The sequence below is a fragment of the Mus caroli genome, unplaced genomic scaffold (genome assembly GCF_978045245.1).
Source record: "Mus caroli unplaced genomic scaffold, Mus_caroli_1 scaffold_18, whole genome shotgun sequence".
NCBI classification, from domain to species: Eukaryota; Metazoa; Chordata; class Mammalia; order Rodentia; family Muridae; genus Mus; species Mus caroli.
The window spans coordinates 15793137-15815636 of record NW_028227273.1 but is presented as its reverse complement, the minus strand read 5'-3'; the positions used below and the strand labels follow the sequence as shown (position 1 = coordinate 15815636).

Sequence of the window (22500 nt, the reverse complement as noted above, 5' to 3'; positions counted from 1 at the left end):
GGGAGACTGGCATCTAAGGAGACTGGCAAGAAGAAATCAAGGGCATCAGTTGGGAGTGCGGATGGGTGGGCTGGGGAGCTGCAGGCTAGGGAAAGGGAAAGTGTGGAAGTCAATCAACAAACCCAGAAAATATAGCACAACTGTGTTCTGTGTGTATACAGCACACCACAGAAAGGCTGTATTTAAATCTGTGCTTGTGGATTTTAAGTTAGCAAATGGCATGGTGGTTTGTTTTTTTTTTTTTTCCTAGCCGGGTTCAGCATCTTGAGAATAGTCACAGAATAGGTAGAGAATGGCCCTCCATGTTATTATTATTTTGTGCCATGAAAGTGTGATTATGAAGAGAGGCCAAGGAGCTGACAGTGTACTTAGGGGAAGGACCAGAGGGATTGCCAGAAATTGGTCAAAACCAGAGTAAACAGGGTCATTATAGGAGTGTAGCTGCGAAGAGGTGAGATTAAGTGGACTTGGAAGATTTGAACACCTAAAAGACTATCCGTACCGGAGAGTCATAGCCCGATTAAAAACTGTAAAGCTTTCCAGTTTTCTCAAATACTGTCTCTCACAAAGCCTTGCTTGATGTCCCAAGGGCTCCATCAGTCAGTCATTCCTCCCAGCCTTCAATGGATGCAAGCTTCACACTTGAGTCCCTTGGCATATTACAAACCACACTTATGTATTTGTTCTTTTTCTCCTAACTTGCCAAATGTATAGGATCTCTTAAGAGAAACACTATAATTATTCTGTTTGTGTCCCTACATTGTTCCCAGGGCAGACTCTTGAACTTAGGTCCAATAATGAATTTCCGAGTCCGGTAAGGTGAGGAGAAGGTACCCAGTTGTTTTAGGTTGGGTTCCCGGGAAGCACATTGGGAGGTGGAACATCACCTGTCCCATTCAGGTCAGTGAGTAGGGAGTGGCCTTGGATCAACTCTGGCTGCAGGGAGAGGGATGAGAGGATTAGGAGGAGTGAGCCATGAAGCTGCAGTGCAGGTTTTACAGCAGCCTCAGCTAACTCTGGAGAGCTGTGGAAGTGGTGGCCTATGGAGAGGCTCAGGTGTCTGACTAGGTAGTCATGGGAGGTTCATCCCAGGAGAGGCTACAGCTGGGGCAACCCATCCGCCTGAGGGAGAATTCAGTGGCAGGTCACAGTGCTCGTCACAGCAGTCCTACAGTGTAACAGCTTGCTAGGGAGTACATGCAAGGCCTTTTGTTTTGGAAGGAATATGATGGTGTTTGGGTTGGAACTGGTGTCAAGTAATGTCTGGCACATCTTCCTTTGCTTGGACCTCTTTGCTTCATGGAACATCTGCCTTTTCGCCCAGTTACTAGGAAAGAATGTGAATTTTTAATTGACTGGAGCCTATTTGCTCTTTGTTTCCACTGATGATCATCATGAACCCATCTTGAAGATATACTCTTCATAGATCTCTCTGGAGACAATCCCAGGTCAATATGTCCTGTGATTGGTTGAAGTTAGTTTCCATTGGTTTTGTTTTATTTTTCAAATTGTTCTTTGTTTTTTACCAGGATGTCTCTGGTTCCAAGCCAGATCTCTCACTCCAGCTAATTTTCTTTGATGGTGAAGAGGCTTTTCATCACTGGTCTCCTCAAGATTCTCTGTATGGGTCTCGGCACTTAGCTCAGAAGATGGCATCAAGCCCTCACCCTCCTGGATCAAGAGGCACAAACCAACTGGATGGCATGGTTAGTCTGAGTAATTACCTTGGCTCTGTAGCTCAGTCCCTGTCTCCAGAGGCAAGGCTGCTAAGACCAAGTAAAGACCTAAACGTGCCTCGAAATTCTCAGAGCACTGTTTATTGTAGAACATTCCTTGGCAAGCACTGGGGTTTTGAGGAATCCCAGACCTAAAAAGAATGGTTCTGTGTTAGAAGCTGTGTTTGGCTGAGCTTAATTAAAATGATGTGACAATCAGATTAAGAAGTCATTAGATTCAGTATGGTTTAGTGAGAGTACTGCCCCTTCCCAAGCCCCCAACACTGGGTAGTGTGGAGAGAAAGAGACTTTTTTTTAAGGCAGAGGAGGCTGGGAACCCCAGGACAGGGAGGAAAGAGGAATTCCCCATGTGTTTAAAGCAGTATACTGACTGCAGTATACTGATGTTTAATTTTATGTGGTAGGTTGATGTAGCATTTATGATGTGAGGGTAGAGACATTTTGAAGATGTCTTAAAATTCTGCTGTTAGTAAATAGTGGTTTCAGCATCCGACCTCCATAGGTCCTCCTGTGGCCTACCAGTAAATTCCCTTCTGTGACTCTCTTCCGATACTGGATCTTCACTCTGTCACCAAGTCCACACCACTCCCAGTTTAGAACCTTATGCTACCCTCGGGAAGTCATTTGTCTCTGACACTCTTCCTAAACCCTCAGCCCTGCCTTCACACATTCCCGCTCTTTGTCGCCCTATGAATCAAATGAGCAACTGGTGTCCTCTAGATTCCCTAATGCTCCTTATGTGAGCATGACTTTCTCTTGTTTGCGGACAGCTCACGATGAGTCAAAGACATGTGGTCATCATTTCACTCATTCACTCATGCCTGAGCGGCTCAGAGGGGCTTGGACAAATGAGAAGGGATGCAGATAATTAGCAGTTACTTATCAGTCCAGATATACGATCCGCAGTGATGGAAAGGCTCATCTATTTCTCAAACAGAGACTTATCCAATCTCATGAATATGTTCCTATTTCAAACAAGCATTTTTTCCCAAAATGAATGAATATGTATATCAGTTATACATACATGTACGTATATATCATTCATGTATACCATATCTCTGGAATCTTGAAACCTGATAACATTTATCCAGTATACACCAGGCTTCAGAGTCGGCAGTTACCCACACAGTATGTATTCTGCTTACTTTGCTAAGTCAGGAGGCCTTTATCTAGGTGGGGGTCTTCAGGAATAGAGTTCTCAAGCCTGCTGATGCTTTGTGGCTAAACTAAGCTAAGAGAAATTGGTTTAGTTGGGAAGGTTATAACCAGGAGACTTTAGAGAGCAGCTGGACTGAACTCCTTGTTTGTTACTGAAGGAAATGGCGCTCCAGTAGCACGATGCATATAGTTTCCTTTAAAGGAATGTTTCCTTACACGCTGTGTGAGTTATAGCTTATGCTCCCAAGCTCACCAATCATTACAGATTAAAGTTAAAAATGCCTAATTACAACGGCATAGATTAGACAGGTTTGAACTCCCACGTGGACATACAGCAAATGTGTTCTTTTCTCAAACTGTAAAATATGCATCAAATCTCCCTTTCTAGTTTATCCTTAGTTATGCTCCTTTGATGCATAAAAAAAAAAAAAACCCATTTATCCACGTTATGTAAGCAAGGTCTACAATGTTCTCTAAGATGGTTAGCAAACAATGTCACGAAACCCCTTTTCATTTAAAAAGCTCTCTGTGTGATTCTCGCTTGTTAAAATGTGTTTAGCTTTGACTGGTTTTCTTGATGGGTCTGAAACATGCCTGGGTGACGATGACAAAGCAATATTTTTCTCTCTTAGGATCTGTTGGTCTTACTAGATTTAATTGGAGCAGCAAATCCAACATTCCCTAATTTTTTCCCCAAGACTACCAGATGGTTTAATAGACTTCAAGCAATTGGTAAGCATCCCAGTTACTAAAGAGCAAAAGGTTGTTTCTTCCTGCTGGCAAGCACTATACCTGCAAACTCACAATTGATGGTTTAAATGTACGATTTAAATAGTTAACATACCTTGCTGGCATTTGTCTTCCCCTACCAATTCGTTTATTATTCCTAATTCTTCAGCAGGCCCAGTTTAGTTTCTTAGGTGGAATTCTATTTTGAAATGCAGATGTCAAAACAATACATGTATATATTTTTAGAAATGATGCCAAAAGGTACTCTGGAATTTCATTTCATTTTTCCATCTCAAATTTGTCTGCTTCTATTTTCTCCCTTGGCCTTTCTCCCCCAAGGACTCTGCGGGCTTCCCTTATTTCCTTTTCTGAAATGCACACATCAACAGATTGTACCTTACTGTGATTAAAACTGATTGCACTGCCCTCGTTTGTGGAATTTACATTTTTAACTATTTAATTGTATAAGAAAAATGTACATGATGGTTAAGGAAATATAAGTATTGATAGATAAGAATATTATATTTTGTGGTAGTTGGGGCTTTCTCGGTGTTCTTAAAATCCCATTACACTTGTTTCCTACTTGATACAGTTTTACCCTAGAAATTTAACAATCACAAAAATGACCAGCTATCCTGGGCATTATTTCCTTGTTTTGTCATCTGATGCTATTTTACCATTTTGTATCAAGCAGCACATGGGTTATATACACGACTTATGTGCTACAAGACAACAGGAGTGATGGACTGTGTAGGCCATTGGTTCTCAAACTTCAGGACAGTTTAGAATCCCCTGAGTTCATGCTAATGCGTGGATTACCGGCCGGTACCCTGAGTTTCTGATTCATTAAGCCAGAGGTAGTACCAGCTGATTTGCATCTCGGCGTTATTCTCAGGTGATACTGAAGCTACTGATGAGGAACTGCATCCTGAGAATCACTGATAGAGGTCACAGTAGTCTTTCCCCCACAGAGTGGCCAGTTGATATACTTCATCCTACTCTGTTGGCATATTCCGCTTTAAGCCCCCCACATCTCTACATGGGCATTCGCCACACACCACCTGGATCTATGAACATCTGCATCTGAGTTTCCCAACACCTTTGACTCCTTTTTCTCTTTCTCAATCTCAGTTGTTCTATTGAGCATCTACTCTTTTTTTGGCATTAGCTACTTGGTCTCTTTTAATCTTTTTTTAAAATTGGTTATTTTATTTATTTACATTTCAAATGTATTCCCCTTCCCAGTGTCCCCTCCACAACCCCCTATCCCCTCCCTTGCCTCTATGAGAGTGCTTCCCCCACCTGCCTACCCACTCCAGCCTCTGCCGTAGCATTCCCCTACCCTGGGAGCCTCCACAGTACCAAGGGTCTCCCCTCCTGATAAGGCCATCCTCTGCTAAGTATGCAGTGGGAGCCATGTGTTCTTCCCATGTGTACTTTTTGGTTGGTGGTTTAGTCCCTGGGAGCTTTGGGGGTTCTGGTTGGTTGATATTGTTCTTCCTACGGGGTTGTTAACCCCTTCAGCTCCTTCCCCTAACTCCTCCATTGGGGTCTCCATGCTCAGTCCTATGGTTGACTGCAAGCATCCGCATCTGTATCAGTAAGGGTCTGGCACAGCCTCTCAGGGGACAGCTTTACCAGGCTCCTGTCAGCAAGTCCTTCTTGGCATCAGCAATAATGGTTGGGTTTGGTGTCTGCAGATAGGGTGGATCCCTAGGTGAGGCAGTCTCTGGATGGCCTTTCCCCCAGTCTCTGATTCCATTCTTTGTCCTTGCATTTTCTGTGCTCCTGGGTGTGTCAAGGCACCTGGGAGTTGAGCTTCCTCTGGGTGTTGTAGGAGTGGGTGGTAAGCCAGCGCCCCAGGTTTGCTCTGGGTACTGATTCAAACTGGAAGCTGGAATCTTAGAGGTTTTCACCCGCACTGTCAATGTCATGTGTGCCTCTCTGTCTCTATTCTCCTCTACTCCAAAGTATAGATAGGTGCAGCTTAGACTCTTACTGTCATAGATGTGGCTATGTTTGCTGATACAGCTCTAGGGAAGAATTCCATGTGTGTTAAGATTTCAAGCTCCCTAAATAAGGATGTATTCTGAGTCTTGATCAGAGAAAATGAGATGTTCATCTACTGTCTACTGATGTTCATCTTGCTGTCCACAGAAAAGGAACTCTATGAATTGGGATTACTCAAGGATCATTCTTTGGAGAGGAAGTATTTTCAGAATTTTGGCTATGGAAATATTATCCAGGATGACCACATTCCATTTTTAAGAAAAGGTAACTGTGTGTGTATTGTTGTGCATTGTGTTTTCTCTACTGTGTCTACTGTATTTATTATAGTTTATGTGCAATTTGAAATTTTAAAACAATATTATTTTCACATTCCTTTTTCTGGTTCATTTTTCTTATATGTTAATTGTATGTAGTATTTCACTATGACATTTTTATAGATGTATATAATATAGTTTGATCATATTCCTCTCCCTTTGCCCTCTCTTTTTTTAATTTTTCATTTTTTATTACATATTTTCTTTATTTACTTTTCAAATTTTATTCCCTTTCCCCATTTCCCCTCTGACCCCCCCACTCCATTCCCCCTCCCCCTGCTCACTAACCCACCAACTCCTGCTCCCTTGTCCTGGGATTCCCCTACACTGGGGCATCCAGCATTCACAAGACCAAGGGCCTCTCCTCTCATTGATGTCCCACAAGGCCATCCTCTCCTAATATGCAGCTGGAGCCATGAATCCCCTTGTGTACTCTTTGGTTGGTGGTTTAGTCCCTGGGAGATCTGGGGTTACTGGTTGGTTCATATTGCTGTTCCTCCTATGGGGCTGCAAACCCCTACAGCTCCTTGTGTCCTTTCTCTAGCTCCTTCACTGGGGACCCTGTGCTCAATCTAAATGGTTGGCTGTGAACATCCACTTAGTATTTGTCAGGCACTGGCAGAGCCTCTCAGGAAACAGCTATATCAGGCTCCTGTCTGCAAGGTCTGGGTTTGGTGACTGTATATGGGATGGATCCCCAGGTGGGACAGTCACTGGATGGCCTTTCCTTCAGTCTCTGCTCCATACTTTGTCTCTGTAACTCCTCCCATGGGTAGTTTGATTCTTCTTCTTCTTCTTCTTCTTCTTCTTCTTCTTCTTCTTCTTCTTCTTCTTCTTCTTCTTCTTCTTCTTCTTCTTCTTCTTCTTCTTCTTCTCCTCCTCCTTTCTTCTTCTTCTTCTTCTTCTTCTTCTTCTTCTTCTTCTTCTTCTTCTTCTTCTTCTTCTTCTTCTTCTTCTTCTTCTTCTTCTTCTTCTTCTTTTCTTCTTCTCCTCCTTTTCTCCTCCTCCTTCTTCTGGTTTTTTGAGACAGGATTTCTCTATATAGCACTGGCTGTCCTGGAACTCACTTTGTAGACCATGAAAGACCAAAGTATCCACACTGTGGTCTTCCTTCTTGAGCTTCATGTGGTCTGTGAATTGTATCTTGGGTATCCTGAATTTCTGGGTTAATATCCACTTATCAGTGAGCACATACCATGTGTGTTCTTTTGTGATTGGGTTACCTCACTGAGGATGATATTCTCTAGTTCCATCCATTTGTCTAAGAACTTCATGAATTCATCATTTTTAATAGCTGAGTAGTACTCCTTTGTGTAACTGTACCACATTTTCTGTATCCATTCCTTTGTTGAAGGATATTTGGGTTCTTTCCAACTTCTGGCTATTATAAATAAGGATGCAATGAACATAGTGGAACATTTGTCCTTATTACATGTTGGAGCACTTTCTGGCTATACGCCCAGGATTGGTATAGCTAGGTCCTCAGATAGTACTATGTCCAATTTTCTGAGGAACCGCCAGACTGATTTCCAGAGTGGTTGAACCATCCTGCAATCCCACCAGCAATGGAGGAGTGTTCCTTTTTCTACATATCCTCGCCAGCATCTGCTGTCACCTGAGTTTTTGATCTTAGCCATCCTGGCTGGTGTGAGGTAGAATCTCAGGGTTGTTTTGATTTGCATTTCCCTGATGACTAAGGATGTTGAACATTTTTTTAGGTGCTTCTCAGTCATTTGGTATTCCTCAGCTGAAAACTCTTTGTTTAGCTTTGAACACCATTTTTAATAGGATTATTTGGGTCTCTGGAGTCTAACTTCTTGAGTTCTTTGTATATATTGGATATTAGCCCTCTATCAGACGTAGGGTTGGTAAAAATATTTTCCCAATCTGTTGGTTGCCATTTTGTCCTATTGATAGTGTTTTTATCCTTATAGAAGATTTGCAATTTTATGAGGTCCCATTTGTCAATTCTTGATCTTAGAGTATAAGCTATTGTTCTATTCAGGAAAATTTCCCCTGTGCCCATGTGCTTAAGACTCATCCCCAATTTCTTTTCTATTATTTTCAGTGTATCTGGTTTTATGTGGAGGTCCTTGATCCACTTGGACTTGAGCTTTGTATAAGGAGATAAGAATGGATTGATTTGCATTCTTCTACATGCTAACCACCAGTTGGACCAGCACCATTTGTTAAAAATGCTGTCTTTTTCCACTGGATGGTTTTAGATCCTTTGTCAAAGATCAAGTGACCATAGATGTATGGGCTCATTTCTGGGTTTTCAATTCTATCCCACAGAACAATCTGCCTGTCACTGTACCAGTACCATGCAGGTTTTTTTTTTTTTTTTTTTTTTTATCACAATTGCTCTGTAGTACAGCTTGAGGTCAGGGATGGTGATTTCCCCAGACGTTCTTTTATTGTTGAGAATAGTTTTCGCTATCCTGTTTTTTTTTTGTTGTTGTTGTTTTTTGTTTTTTTTTTTGTTTTTTTTTTTTGTTATTCCAGATGAATTTGCAAATTGCCCTTTCTTACTCTATGAAGAATTGATTGGGAATTTTGATGTGCATCGTATTGAATCTGTAGATTGCTTTCTGCAGGATGGCCATTTTAACTATATTATTCCTGCCTATCCATGGGCATGGAAGATCTTTCCATCCTTTGAGATCTTTGATTTCTTTCTTCAGAGACTTGAAGTTCTTGTCATAAAGATCTTTCACTTGCTTAGTTAGAGTCACACCAAGATATTTTATATTATTTGTGACTATTATGAAAGGTGTTGCTTACCTAATTTCTTTCTCAGCCTGTTTATCCTTTGAGTAGAGGAAGGCCACTGATTTGTTTAATTTTATATCCGGCCACTTTGCTGAGGTTGTTTATCTGCTGTAGGAGTTCTTTGGTGGAATTTTTGGGTCACTTATATATACTATCATATCATCTGCAAATAGTGATATTTTGACTTCTTCCTTTCCAATTTGTATCCCCTTGACCTCCTTTTGTTGTCAAAGTGCTCTGGCCAGGACTTTGAGTACTATATTGGGTTTGTTAGGTCTGCTTACAGGAGAACAGATGAGAATTTATTTACTGAAGTATGGGCACCTTACCAGTAGGTTCACCACTGAAGTATATGTCTCTCCCTCTCATACCAACCATTAATAATTATGTGCAAATCCTCAGAGAGGGGTGAGGCCTCATGAGATCTTCTGATCTCCATGACATGGTGTTGTGGGCCCAATCTTACAAAGATCTCATAAAAGTCATGGCTGTTGTGAGTTCAAGAGTGTACTTGCATTTCATACCATTCTCCCATCCATCCCCCTGCTTCTCCCATCTTTAGTGTCCCTTTTCCTGGATGCTTACTGAGTGTTAGATGATATAAATGTCTAATTTATATCATAGCTTAACATTCAACAGTCATTTATTCTCCTCATTTTAACCAGTTATGAGACAGTTACCATTGTCTAATGTAAAAAGAATCTCCCTGTTCCCCAAACTTTACCTAGCAACTTAGTGCCATTAGATAGCTTTCTTTAAAGCTGAAAATTTCCAGGTCTCCAACTGCTACATATATTTAAGAAACAAATTAAGCATGAATAATATTAGTGTATTTTGGATCATTAAGCCCATGCTTCCTTAAGTTTGAATGATTTAAATTTATATAATTGGGGACTCCGCCGAACTTAGGAACTTAGTCTGCACAGGTGAGAGTGTGCACCACAGAGGCAGACAGCTTCTGGGACAGGCGGGAGCCACAGAGCCGCTGAGGCAGCACCCTTTTGGGGCTGCAGACATCCGGCACCCTCCCAACTGGAGGACAGTGGTCCCGCCCTGCACGGGAGCCCTCTACCTCAGGAGAAGGGAGCGCCATCTTGGATCCGGGACTCCACCGAACTTAGGAACTTAGTCTGCACAGGTGAGAGTGTGCACCACAAGCTGGGCGTGGTGGCGCATGCCTTTAATCCCAGCACTCGGGAGGCAGAGGCAGGCGGATTCCTGAGATCGAGGCCAGCCTAGTCTACAAAGTGAGTTCCAGGACAGCCAGGGCTATACAGAGAGTGTGCACCACAGAAGCTGACAGCTTCTGTGACCTGCCAAAGCAACACAGCATCTGGGAAAGGTCCTGTTTTGGGCCTTCTTCTTCGGCCAGGAGGAGGTCCAAACACCAGATATCTGTGCACCTTCCCTGTAAGAGGAGATCTTGTCAGCAGAGAGTGCTCTAACCACTGAAACTCAGAGGAGAGAGCCTGTCTCCCAGGTCTGCTGATAGATGTAATCAGAATCACCAGAAGAACAATCTCTAAACAGAGACAACTATAAAAACTCCAGAGATTACCAGATGGCGAAAGGTAAACGTAAGAATCTTACTAACAGAAACCAAGACCACTCACCATCATCAGAACCCAGAACTCTCACTTTGCCCAGTCCAGGGCACCCCAACACACCTGAAAAGCTAGACCTGGATTTAAAAGCATATCTCATGATGATGGTAGAGGACATCAAGAAGGACTTTAATAACTCACTTAAAGAATTACAGGAGAACACTGCTAAAGAGTTACAAGGCCTTAAAGAAAAACAGGATAACACAATCAAACAGGTAGAAGTCCTTAATGAAAAACAGGAAAACACATCCAAACAGATGATGGAAATGAACAAAACTATACTAGACCTAAAAAGGGAAGTAGACACAATAAAGAAAACCCAAAATGAGGCAACACTGGAGATAGAAACCTTAGGAAAGAAATCTGGAACCATAGATGCGAGCATTAGCAACAGAATACAAGAGATGGAAGAGAGAATCTCAGGTGCAGAAGATTCCATAGAGAACATCGGCACAACAATCAAGGAAAATGGAAAATGCAAAAAGATCCTAACTCAAAACATACAGGAAATCCAGGACACAATGAGAAGACCAAACCTACGGATAATAGGAGTGGATGAGAATGAAGATTTTCAACTCAAAGGACCAGCAAACATCTTCAACAAAATTATAGAAGAAAACTTCCCAAATCTAAAGAAAGAGATGCCCATGAACACACAAGAAGCCTACAGAACTCCAAATAGACTGGACCAGAAAAGAAATACCTCCCAACACATAATAATCAGAACAACAAATGCTCTAAATAAAGATAGAATACTAAAAGCAGTAAGAGAAAAAGGCCAAGTAACATATAAAGGCAAGCCTATCAGAATTATACCAGAATTTTCACCAGTGACTATGAAAGCCAGAAGATCCTGGACAGATGTTATACAGACACTAAAAGAAGACAAATTCCAGCCCAGGATACTATACCCAGCCAAACTCTCAATTAACATAGATGGAGAAACCAAAGTATTCCACGACAAAACCAAATTCACACATTATCTCTCCACGAATCCAGCCCTTCAAAGGATAATAACAGAAAAAAACCAATACAAGGACAGGAACCACGCCCTAGAAACAACAAGAAGGTAATCCCTCAACAAACCTAAAAGAAGACAGCCACAAGAACAGAATGCCAACTTTAACAACAAAAATAACAGGAAACAACAATTACTTTTCCTTAATATCTCTTAATATCAATGGACTCAACTCCCCGATAAAAAGACATAGACTAACAAACTGGCTACACAAACAAGACCCAACATTTTGCTGCTTACAGGAAACTCATCTCAGAGAAAAAGATAGACACTACCTCAGAATGAAAGGCTGGAAAACAATTTTCCAAGCAAATGGTATGAAGAAACAAGCTGGAGTAGCCATTCTAATATCTGATAAGATTGACTTCCAACCCAAAGTCATCAAAAAAGACAGGGAGGGGCACTTCATACTCATCAAAGGTAGAATCCTCCAAGAGGAACTATCAATTCTGAATATCTATGCTCCAAATACAAAGGCAACCACATTCATTAAAGAAACTTTAGTAAAACTCAAAGCACACATTGCACCTCATACAATAATAGTGGGAGACTTTAACACACCACTTTCACCAATGGACAGATCATGGAAACAGAAACTAAACAGGGACACAGTGAAGCTAACAGAAGTTATGAATCAAATGGATCTGGCAGATATCTACAGAACATTCTATCCTAAAACAAAAGGATATACCTTCTTCTCAGCACCTCATGGTACCTTCTCCAAAATTGACCACATAATTGGTCACAAAACAGGCCTCAACAGATACAAAAATATTGAAATTGTCCCATGCATCCTATCAGATCACCATGGACTAAGGCTGATCTTCAATAACAAAATAAATAATAGAAAGCCAACCTTCACGTGGAAACTGAACAACACTCTTCTCAATGATACCTTGGTCAAGGAAGGAATAAAGAAAGAAATTAAGGACTTTTTAGAGTTCAATGAAAATGAAGCCACAACATATCCAAACTTATGGGACACAATGAAAGCATTTCTAAGAGGAAAACTCATAGCTCTGAGTGCCTCCAAAAAGAAACTAGAGAGAGCACACATTAGCAGCTTGACAACACACCTAAAAGCACTAGATCAAAAGGAAGCAAATTCACCCAAGAGGAGTAGGCGGCAGGAAATAATCAAACTCAGGGGTGAAATCAACCAAGTGGAAACAAGAAGAACTATTCAAAGAATCAACCAATCAAGGAGCTGGTTCTTTGAGAAAATCAACAAGATAGATAAACCCTTAGCCAGACTCACTAGAGGGCACAGGGAAAGCATTCTAATTAACAAAATCAGAAATGAAAAAGGAGACATAACAACAGATCCTGAAGACATCCAAAACACCATCAGATCCTTCTACCAAAGGCTATACTCAACAAAACTGGAGAACCTGGATGAAATGGAGAAGTTCCTAGACAGATACCAGGTACCAAAGTTGAATCAAGATCAGGTTAATGATCTAAACAGCCCTATATCCCCCAAAGAAATAGAAGCAGTCATTAATAGTTTCCCAACCAAAAAAAGCCCAGGACCAGATGGGTTTAGTCAGAGTTCTATCAGACCTTCAAAGAAGATCTAATCCCAGTTCTTCACAAACTATTCCACAAAATAGAAACAGAAGGTACTCTACCCAACTCATTCTATGAAGCCACAATTACTCTGATACCTAAACCACAAAAAGACCCAACAAAGATAGAAAACTTCAGACCAATATCCCTTATGAATATTGATGCAAAAATCCTCAATAAAGTTCTTGCTAACCGAATCCAAGAACACATCAAAACAATCATCCATCCTGACCAAGTAGGTTTCATCCCAGGGATGCAGGGATGGTTCAATATACGGAAATCCATCAACGTAATCCAGTATATAAACAAACTCAAAGACAAAAACCACATGATCATCTCCTTAGATGCGGAAAAAGCATTTGACAAGATCCAACACCCATTCATGATAAAAGTCTTGGAAAGATCAGGAATTCAATGCCCATAACTAAACATGATAAAAGCAATCTACAGCAAACCAGTAGCCAACATCAAAGTAAATGGTGAGAAGCTTGAAGCAATCCCACTAAAATCAGGGACTAGACAAGGCTGTCCACTTTCTCCATTCCTATTCAACATTGTACTTAAAGTCCTAGCCAGAGCAATTCTACAACAAAAGGAGATCAAAGGGATACAAATTGGAAAAGATGAAGTCAAAATATCACTTTTTGCAGATGATATGATAGTATATATAAGTGACCCTAAAAATTCCACCAGAGAACTCCTAAACCTGATAAACAGCTTCGGTGAAGTAGCTGGATATAAAATTAACTTAAACAAATCAATGGCCTTTCTCTACACAAAGAATAAACAGGCTGAGAAAGAAATTAGGGAAACAACACCCTTCTCAATAGTCACAAATAATATAAAATATCTTGGCGTGACTCTAACTAAGGAAGTGAAAGATCTGTATAATAAAAACTTCAAGTCTCTGAAGAAAGAAATTATAGAAGATCTCAGAAGATGGAAAGATCTCCCATGCTCATGGATTGGCAGGATCAACATTGTAAAAATGGCTATCTTGCCAAAAGCAATCTACAGATTCAATGCAATCCCCATCAAAATTCCAACTCAATTCTTCAACGAATTAGAAAGTGCAATCTGCAAATTCATCTGGAATAACAAAAAAACCTACGATAGCAAAAACTCTTCTCAAGGATAAAAGAACCTCTGGTGGAATCACCATTGCCTGACCTAAAGCTTTACTACAGAGCAATTGTGATAAAAACTGCATGGTACTGGTATAGTGACAGACAAGTAGACCAATGGAATAGAATTGAAGACCCAGAAATGAACCCACACACCTATGGTCACTTGATCTTCGACAAGGGAGCTAAAACCATTCAGTGGAAGAAAGACAGCATTTTCAACAAATGGTGCTGGCACAACTGGTTGTTATCATGTAGAAGAATGCGAATCGATCCATTCCTATCTCCTTGTACTAAGGTCAAGTCTAAGTGGATCAAGGAACTTCACATAAAACCAGAGACACAGAAACTTATTGATGAGAAAGTGGGGAAAAGCCTTGAAGATATGGGCACAGGGGAAAAATTCTTGAATAGAACAGCAATGGCTTGTGCTGTAAGATTGAGAACTGACAAGTGGGACCTCATGAAACTGCAAAGCTTCTGCAAAGCAAAAGATACCATCAATAAGACAAAAAAACCACCAACAGATTGGGAAAGGATCTTTACCTATCCTAAATCAGATAGGGGACTAATATCCAATATATATAAAGAACTCAAGACGGTGGACTCCAGAAAATCAAATAACCCCATTAAAAATGGGGTTCAGAACTGAACAAAGAATTCTCACCTGAGGAATACTGAAAGGCAGAGAAGCACCTGAAAAAATGTTCAACATCCTTAATCATCAGGGAAATGCAAATCAAAACAACCCTGAGATTCCACCTCACACCAGTCAGAATGGCTAAGATCAAAAATTCAGGTGACAGCAGATGCTGCCGAGGATGTGGAGAAAGAGGAACACTCCTCCATTGTTGGTGGGATTGCAAGCTTGTACAACCACTCTGGAAATCAGTCTGGCGGTTCCTCAGAAAATTGGACATAGTACTACCAGAGGATCCAGCAATACCTCTCCTGGGCATATATCCAGAAGATGTCCCAACCGGTAAGAAGGACACATGCTCCACTATGTTCATAGCAGCCTTATTTATAATAGCCAGAAGCTGGAAAGAACCCAGATGCCCCTCAACAGAGGAATGGATACAGAAAATATGGTACATTTACACAATGGAGTACTACTCAGCTATTAAAAAGAATGAATTTATGAAATTCATAGCCAAATGGATGGACCTGGAGGGCATCATCTTGAGTGAGATAACACAATCACAAAGGAACTCACACAATATGTATTCACTGATAAGTGGGTATTAGCCCAAAACTTAGGATACCCAAGATATAAGATACAATTTGCTAAACGCATGAAACTCAGGAAGAATGAAGACCAAAGTGTGGACACTATGCCCCTTCTTAGAATTGGGAACAAAACACCCATGGAAGGAGTTACAGAGACAAAGTTTGGAGCTGTGATGAAAGGATGGACCATCTAGAGACTGCCATATCCAGAGATCCATCCCATGATCAGCTTCCAAACGCTGACAGCATTGCATACACTAGCAAGATTTTGCTGAAAGGACCCAGATATAGCTGTCTCTTGTGAGACTATGCCGGGGCCTAGCAAACACAGGAGTGGATGCTCACAGTCAGCTATTGGATGGATCACAGGGCTCCCAATGGAGAAGCTAGAGAAAGTACCCAAGGAGCTAAAGGGATCTGCAACCCTATAGTTGGAACAACATGATCAACTAACCAGTACCCCGGAGCTCTTGTCTCTAGCTGCATATGTATCGAAAGATGGCCTTGTCGGCCATCACTGGAAAGAGAGGCCCATTGGACTTGCAAACTTTATATGCCCCAATACAGGGGAATACCAGGGCCAAAAGAATGAGAATGGGTGGGTAGGGAATTGGGGGGGGGTATGGGGGACTTTTGGGACAGCATTGGAAATGTAATTGAGGAAAATATGTAAAAAAAAAAAAAAAAAAAAAAAAAAGAACCTAGGCTTAAGAGGCCAAGTTAACAACTCCAAAATGACAGAGCTTGGATGTATTTGCTAGCTTATTTATAAAACTTGGTGTTTGATTCTAAAAAAAAAATTTATATAATTAATGTTTTGACCTATATAAAAGTACTTTAAAAGATCTAAAATAGGCACTGAATTAATTTGAATGAGAGCCTATCTTTAAAAGGAAATATACTTATTTTGCTATAAATAAGTTTTGGCCAACATGTGTTTTATGGATTTATATCTATAAGATAAATGTTAGATAATTAAACCAAATTAAATAATAAGGAAGACATCTAGCTACACCCTCACCTGGTTTATACTGATGAAAGCTACTATTCAGATGCAGCTTGTAACACTTTAGCATCTCTTTACCAGGGCACGCCCCTAACTAAAAAGTCAGGTCCCTAACCAAGAATCTATTTGCAATTTATACCCACTGAGAGAGGGGATTTTTTTTCCCAGTAGAGTGACACTGGGTATATTAACCAAACTCCAGAGCAGGCTCCATTGGTCAATTTTATGTGTGTGTGTGTGTGTGCACGTGCACTAATGCACATGCATGTGTGTGCGAATGTTTATTCACTTGCTATCTCTTTGTTTTGTTTTGGTATTTTTTTGCTTTTTTGTTTTGATTGAGAGAGAGAGAGAGAAGAGAGAAAGAGAGAGAGAGGGAGAGAGAGAAGGAGAGAGAGAGAGAGAGAGAGAGAGAGAGAGAGGATATGAAATTGGGAGGATAGGGAGGTGGGGAGATCTGGAAGATGCTGAGGAAGGGGAAAGAAAATGATCAAAATATATTGTATGAAAAAATTAAAGCTAATAAATACAAACAAAACAATATGAAACATAAAGACCATTTCTTTATCAGCCCCTTTCTTTGGATTATCAGATGAAATGATAGAGCCCATTATTGTTCATTGACTTGGAAGAATATGCATCATGGAATATTCCTTTCCTTGTCTTGCCCTTTTCAGTAAATGATCTACATTTATCCAACTGCTCAAGTCAGCATGCTGGGAGTTGTCTTAAGTTCCACTGAGTTTCTCTGAGTCCACTTCTGTATTGTGCACTCATACGTATTTAAGTTTTAAAGATGACCATCTAAGTTGAATCTTATATATAACACTGGACTTACACAATAATTCCCATTTCCCCTGATTTGTAACAATCTAGGAGTGATAGGAATCATTAAATCAATAAATCAATCTGTTTGGCCATGATGTCATATGTTCATGGCTTCTCTTTCCTCATGAGAGACATTTTGAAATCTTGATGGCATCTTTGTTTTTCCATACCTCTTATATAGTTAGGAAATCCCAGAATCCTCTGATATCCTGCCTTGCCTTGCATAAAGTTAAGCTATTTTCTTGCTCTTTATTCAACTTTGATGTGGCATGGTTGGTAAGAAAGATATCCTGGGGCATGGAGAGATGGGTCAGTGGTTAAGGGCACTGACTGTACTTTCAAAGGACCTGAGTTCAATTCCCAGCACCAATGTGACAGCTTACAGATTTCTGTAATTCTGGTCCCCAGGGATTTGACACCTTACACAGACACATATGGAGACAGAACACCAATGCACATAAAATAAAAACAAATAAATTATTAAAATAGAGAAAGCTGTCCTGTATTGAGATGTGAAAGTCTAAAATTAACTCAGTGACTTTTAGGAAGCCTCCCCACTGGTCTCTAAATTTTACTGTTTCTCTCTCTCTCTCTCTCTCTCTCTCTCTCTCTCTCTCTCTCTCTCTCTCTCTCTCGCACATAAAATAGAATTATCTTTTAGAATCAAATTATGCTAATACTTACTGTTTTAAATGTTCTGGTTTGTTGTCTTATACAGTAAGACAGAAAGTCTTTACCATGGCCTAAGAAGACTTCCATTTTCTGATTCTCTTTCAAAATCATCTCTTCCTTGGCTTCTCACTTCTTTCTGTGATTTGGCCACACTGGCTGTCTTGTGCTCCCTGCTCAGCACAAGCCTCATGCTCTTTACATGCAGGAATATTGGTACCCACCATGCTCATTCCTAGGTCTTTGCCTGGCCTGCTTTCTGTGGGGTTTGTGCCACTCTTTAAATACTAGCTTCTGGAGAGGCTCTTCCCTGGTTTTAAATGGCTCCCCATTCATTCAATTCCCTTGCCTGCCCTCCATCTTGATCCCTGTATCTTGTTTTGTTGTTTTTGAAAAACTTTAGCACAGTCTATGATTTTGTCTTGTATGTGCCCGTTTCTTTCTTCACTAGAATATAAATTCCACATAGGCATGGTCTTGCCATTCCACTCCTTGAATACGAGCTTTGCAGGCACTTGGCTGACTTATTATTATTATCCCTTACTGGATTCATTGATGTTTGATTGACAAGCCTTGAGGTACCTATACACTTGGAGATGTGCTTGTGAAACAATGAATTATCGACTGGCTTAAAGGATACGGATCTTTCTTTGCCTGCAAATGTAACTTTCTAGTTCAGCCCCTGGGAATTCTTACTCATGAGTTGCTTCTTTCCCACAGGTGTCCCAGTTCTTCACCTGATAGCTTCTCCTTTCCCTGAAGTCTGGCACACCATGGATGACAATGAAGAAAATCTACATGCGTCAACCATTGACAATCTCAACAAAATCATTCAAGTCTTTGTGTTGGAATATCTTCACTTGTAATGTTTGGATTTAGTTCCTGGTAATTGCTTCTACAGCAACTTCAAGACACCATTTAAACAATCTGCTTCCAGATAAATGTGTGTAGACTTCTGTCCTATAGATTCATTCTGTAGGTGTTTTTGAATATGTGATCAGCGAATTGTAGAATTCTATGATGCCTTCACTAATTTTCCTCTAGAGATGAGAAAGAAACATGTAAAGAAATAGAATAATAATAATTTTTAAAATTCTTTTGGAAGAAAACTTTAAAATAAAGTTAGAGTTACTTACCAATACCATAGACTTGTAAACAATACTTAAATACAATGATGCTGTATGGTATAGTGGTAGTTTTATATGTGATATTATATAGTGTGTTATATAATATGTAATAAAACACAGACATATACTTTGACAGCCCTTAAGTTTCTTTAAAAAAAAAAGCTTTGGAAATTAAAGTCTGAATTAAATTGCATATTGTGAATTTATTTTCATGTCCATAAACGAGAAAGTGTCTGTTTTAGTGCATGGTCCAGTTTTCGAGATTTTTATACATATAATTTTTTTTTTTTTGTAAAGATGATAGAGTTGGTGACAAAACCTTCAGAAAAGGATACAAAATATAATCCCATTGCATTAACAGAATAACTATTGCCTCTTTGGTTAGTCTTGATCCCTTTATTTCACTTATTTCTTATGTAGGTAGAATCAAACTATATCTCTAATTCGGGGGCTCCCTTTCTAATCTAATTATAAGATGTGTGTCTGCTGTTTGCATCTTGGGTTGAGATAAAAAGAGAAAAAGAGCACGGAGTATAGCCTCAAGAGTTCACAGTAAGGAATCATAACTGTAGCACTTAAACTGTGACACTTTTTTTTGCAAGTAGTTTTTCTGGTGTTCAGATTTGGGAGATAATAGCAATTTTTTTTTCTTCTGGAGATACATAGGCATCCTGGATTATCTTCAAAGGTAGAAAACAATTTTCTATAAATAACAATCTCAATCAAATGGACACTTAGGGAAATAGATCATTTCATATAAATGAAGTTAGTTGGGGGCCACTGTTCCCTATGCTCAGGGCAGAAATGGAGTGAATAGTTATTCTTCTAAGGGTAGGTAGAGCGTGACATGAACTGGCTAAGTTTGGAAATATTTTGGTTTTAAGTTTAATAACAGTGGAAGTAATGGAAAGTACTTTACTTGCTAAAATATAAGTTCTAGGTAGGAAGAGGAAGTATATAATTTTAGTTACCTGATTACATAATGATGCACAATGATATAATTACTATAATATATAAAACATTCTAATTTCATATTTCACACCATTAAACTTTTCTAGAATTCCTTTTACAATACTGTTTCAAAGGTTATAAGTGATGTTGTGTTGTGCCTCTGTAACATAACTTTAAATTTGTTTAGTTTTTTTAGTGTACATATTTTATCTGTACAACTGTTTGCCTGCCACATGTATGTGTGCACCATGTCTGTGCCTGGTGCTCTGGGAGGTCAGAAGAAGGCCTCTTATTCTCTGGAACTGTTACAGATGTTTGTGAGCTACCATGCTGGTGCTGGGAAACAAACCTGGATCCTTGGCCAGAACAAGTATTCTTAACCACTGGGCAATCCAGCCCCACTTAATCTTTTTGTTGTTGTTGTTGTTGAGACATAGTTTCATTTGGCCTTGAACTCACTGTGTAGGTGAGATGACCTTGGACTTTTGGCTATCCTATTTCCACCTGATATTACAGGCGGAGGTTATAGACACACTCCCTTATATGTAATTTTTAAGGTTCTGGGGATGGAACATCAAGGCTTCCGGTACGTTAGGCAAGTACTCTGTCAGCTGAGCTACCTCCCTATCAGGAACAAATATTTACTGAGTGATGATTCTGTGTGACAGAAAATGCTAGATGTACTTCACATGTGTTCGCCAATGCAATCCTCACGTCACCTCAAGAGATAGGTGGTATCATTACCGTTATTTTATGGTGCATAGGCTAGTTAAGTATATTCTTCAATATCATGGAACCAGTATATGGCCACAGTGGAATATGAACCCAGACGTTTAGAATCTGACCTTAAAGTTCACACACATTCTGTGGTCTAGAACTTTCCACAATATTGTTCATGTTGGATAAAGTGACAGCTGCACGTTGAACATTTCACAGGGCATTCTCTCAGCCTGGGTCACATTTCCCAAACCCTTTGTGGCTAAGACTCACTTCACAGTGTTAGCCATCAAAGGCAATGTCATCTCTGCATGTCAGAGACCATCCCGTGAGAAAGTGATCCCTTCTCAAATCTCTTTAACAAATCAAATGGCCTTGTGCTAAGAGCTGGTTGCCACCCCCCTTCCTCCTTATTCCCTTCCTAACACCTAAGGCTGTAAAGTTGAATAATAGTCCCCTCTTCCTTATCTCTTCCTGAGTTCCCATGACATCCAAGGACATGAGTTACGCCTGAGCCCAGCCTGACACCCAAGGCTGTCAAGGAGGATCTATGTTCCAGAGATAAGATGCAGAGTGCCCGCAAGTTTGGCACCTGACCTCAGCCCCCATGTCAGCAGATGCCCACTTCTTTGTTCTTTGTATAATTCCCCCTCGACCCCTCCCATATTCTCCGCGATGTATGCTTTAAAAAGAAGGCACCTCAGCTTAATAAACGAGACCTTGATAGGTACAATTCTACTTGGTCTCCGCCTCTCTTTCTTTTCCTCCCATTTCCTTCCAGGTTCGCGGTCCCCCTCGCACCCACGAATAACTGAATCCCGCGGGACGGGATATCTGCAGATTTATTTCCCTGCCACACCCAAGGCTATTTTTGCATCAGCCTGAGCACAAACTGATATCAACTCTAGTGGCTCCAGGACTGGGAAATCTAAGTCACAAAGCAGGATTAAAGGAAGCTGAGTTTTCCAGATTAATTAAAAAAAAATATGACAGAAAAATAGTTAAAAGGAGTTTGTGGAAGATAACTTTTTTACATCAGAAAATAAATTGTTGCATTGATGGTTTGTGGTTTAAGCAATAAGAGGCAGCAGGAAAGTAAGTCTCACCAGAAATCTGAATGATAGCTGGCATTGCTGGGTGCAGAATTATAAACTGAAATGATTAAGCTCCTTTTGAGGCAGAGCGAAATTAATAGGAGATCTACTATAATCTGTTGAGTTGGCATTCATGGAATTATTTTAGAGGGGGTTGGAGGATATGTTGAAATGGGATACGGGGAGAGCAAACACTTAAGCAGCTTAACGCAGCGAAGGCTTGCTTTCCTGCTTCGAACCGTTCTACTTTCCCAAGAGTCTGTGTGAATCTAAGAGGAGCAACCATGAGGTCATAAAGAGAGACACTTGGGGCATGGATATGTTTTGTGTCATCCATGCCAGTCAGAAACGTTACTTCTTGAGAAACGCAGCTGTCGCGGCAGTGCTACGTACACAATATCCTGGATTTGGAATTTTTCTATGTGCATTTTGGAACATTTTACATCCCTTAGCGGAACAATTTGTATGTTTTGCCTATGAGTGTTAACCTTTCAATATATATGGCTATTTTTCTGCTTCAAGAGAAGTGAGTTCAAAGGAAAATATCCATAAAAGTGTATTCATAACTTTGGTATCTAAAAAAAAAAATCACAAGCCTGTTATTGTAGCTTGAGGGCTGTTGCTGGTGGAGAAAAGACAGATCCTTACAGTGGAGAAATGTTTTAGACAGGAACCAGTTGCCAGAAGAACAAAGCAGACCATGTTTGCAGCCTGGGCTCCAGCTCCTTAAACAGTGTATTTTGTGAAGCTTCTTTCAGGCATCAAAGAAACACATTGATCATGGTGCTCCAGCAGAAATCATGTGAAAAGCTGATCATTTGCCCCACCAAACCAACTGAAGATT

General features: G+C 40.3%; 1 protein-coding gene across 1 annotated transcript in view; it reads left to right on the top strand.

The window, feature by feature from the left end:
• Qpct (glutaminyl-peptide cyclotransferase) overlaps positions 1-21369 on the top strand; it is a 45506-nt gene extending 24137 nt beyond the window's left edge. Inside the window, exons 4-7 of the mRNA XM_021149278.2 lie at positions 1530-1706; positions 3527-3626; positions 5781-5897; positions 18488-21369. Of these exons, the coding sequence (XP_021004937.1) occupies positions 1530-1706; positions 3527-3626; positions 5781-5897; positions 18488-18633 (540 nt within the window). The 3' untranslated portion in view covers positions 18634-21369. The remainder of the gene's footprint in view (positions 1-1529; positions 1707-3526; positions 3627-5780; positions 5898-18487) is intronic.
• The last annotated feature ends 1131 nt before the right edge of the window (positions 21370-22500 follow it).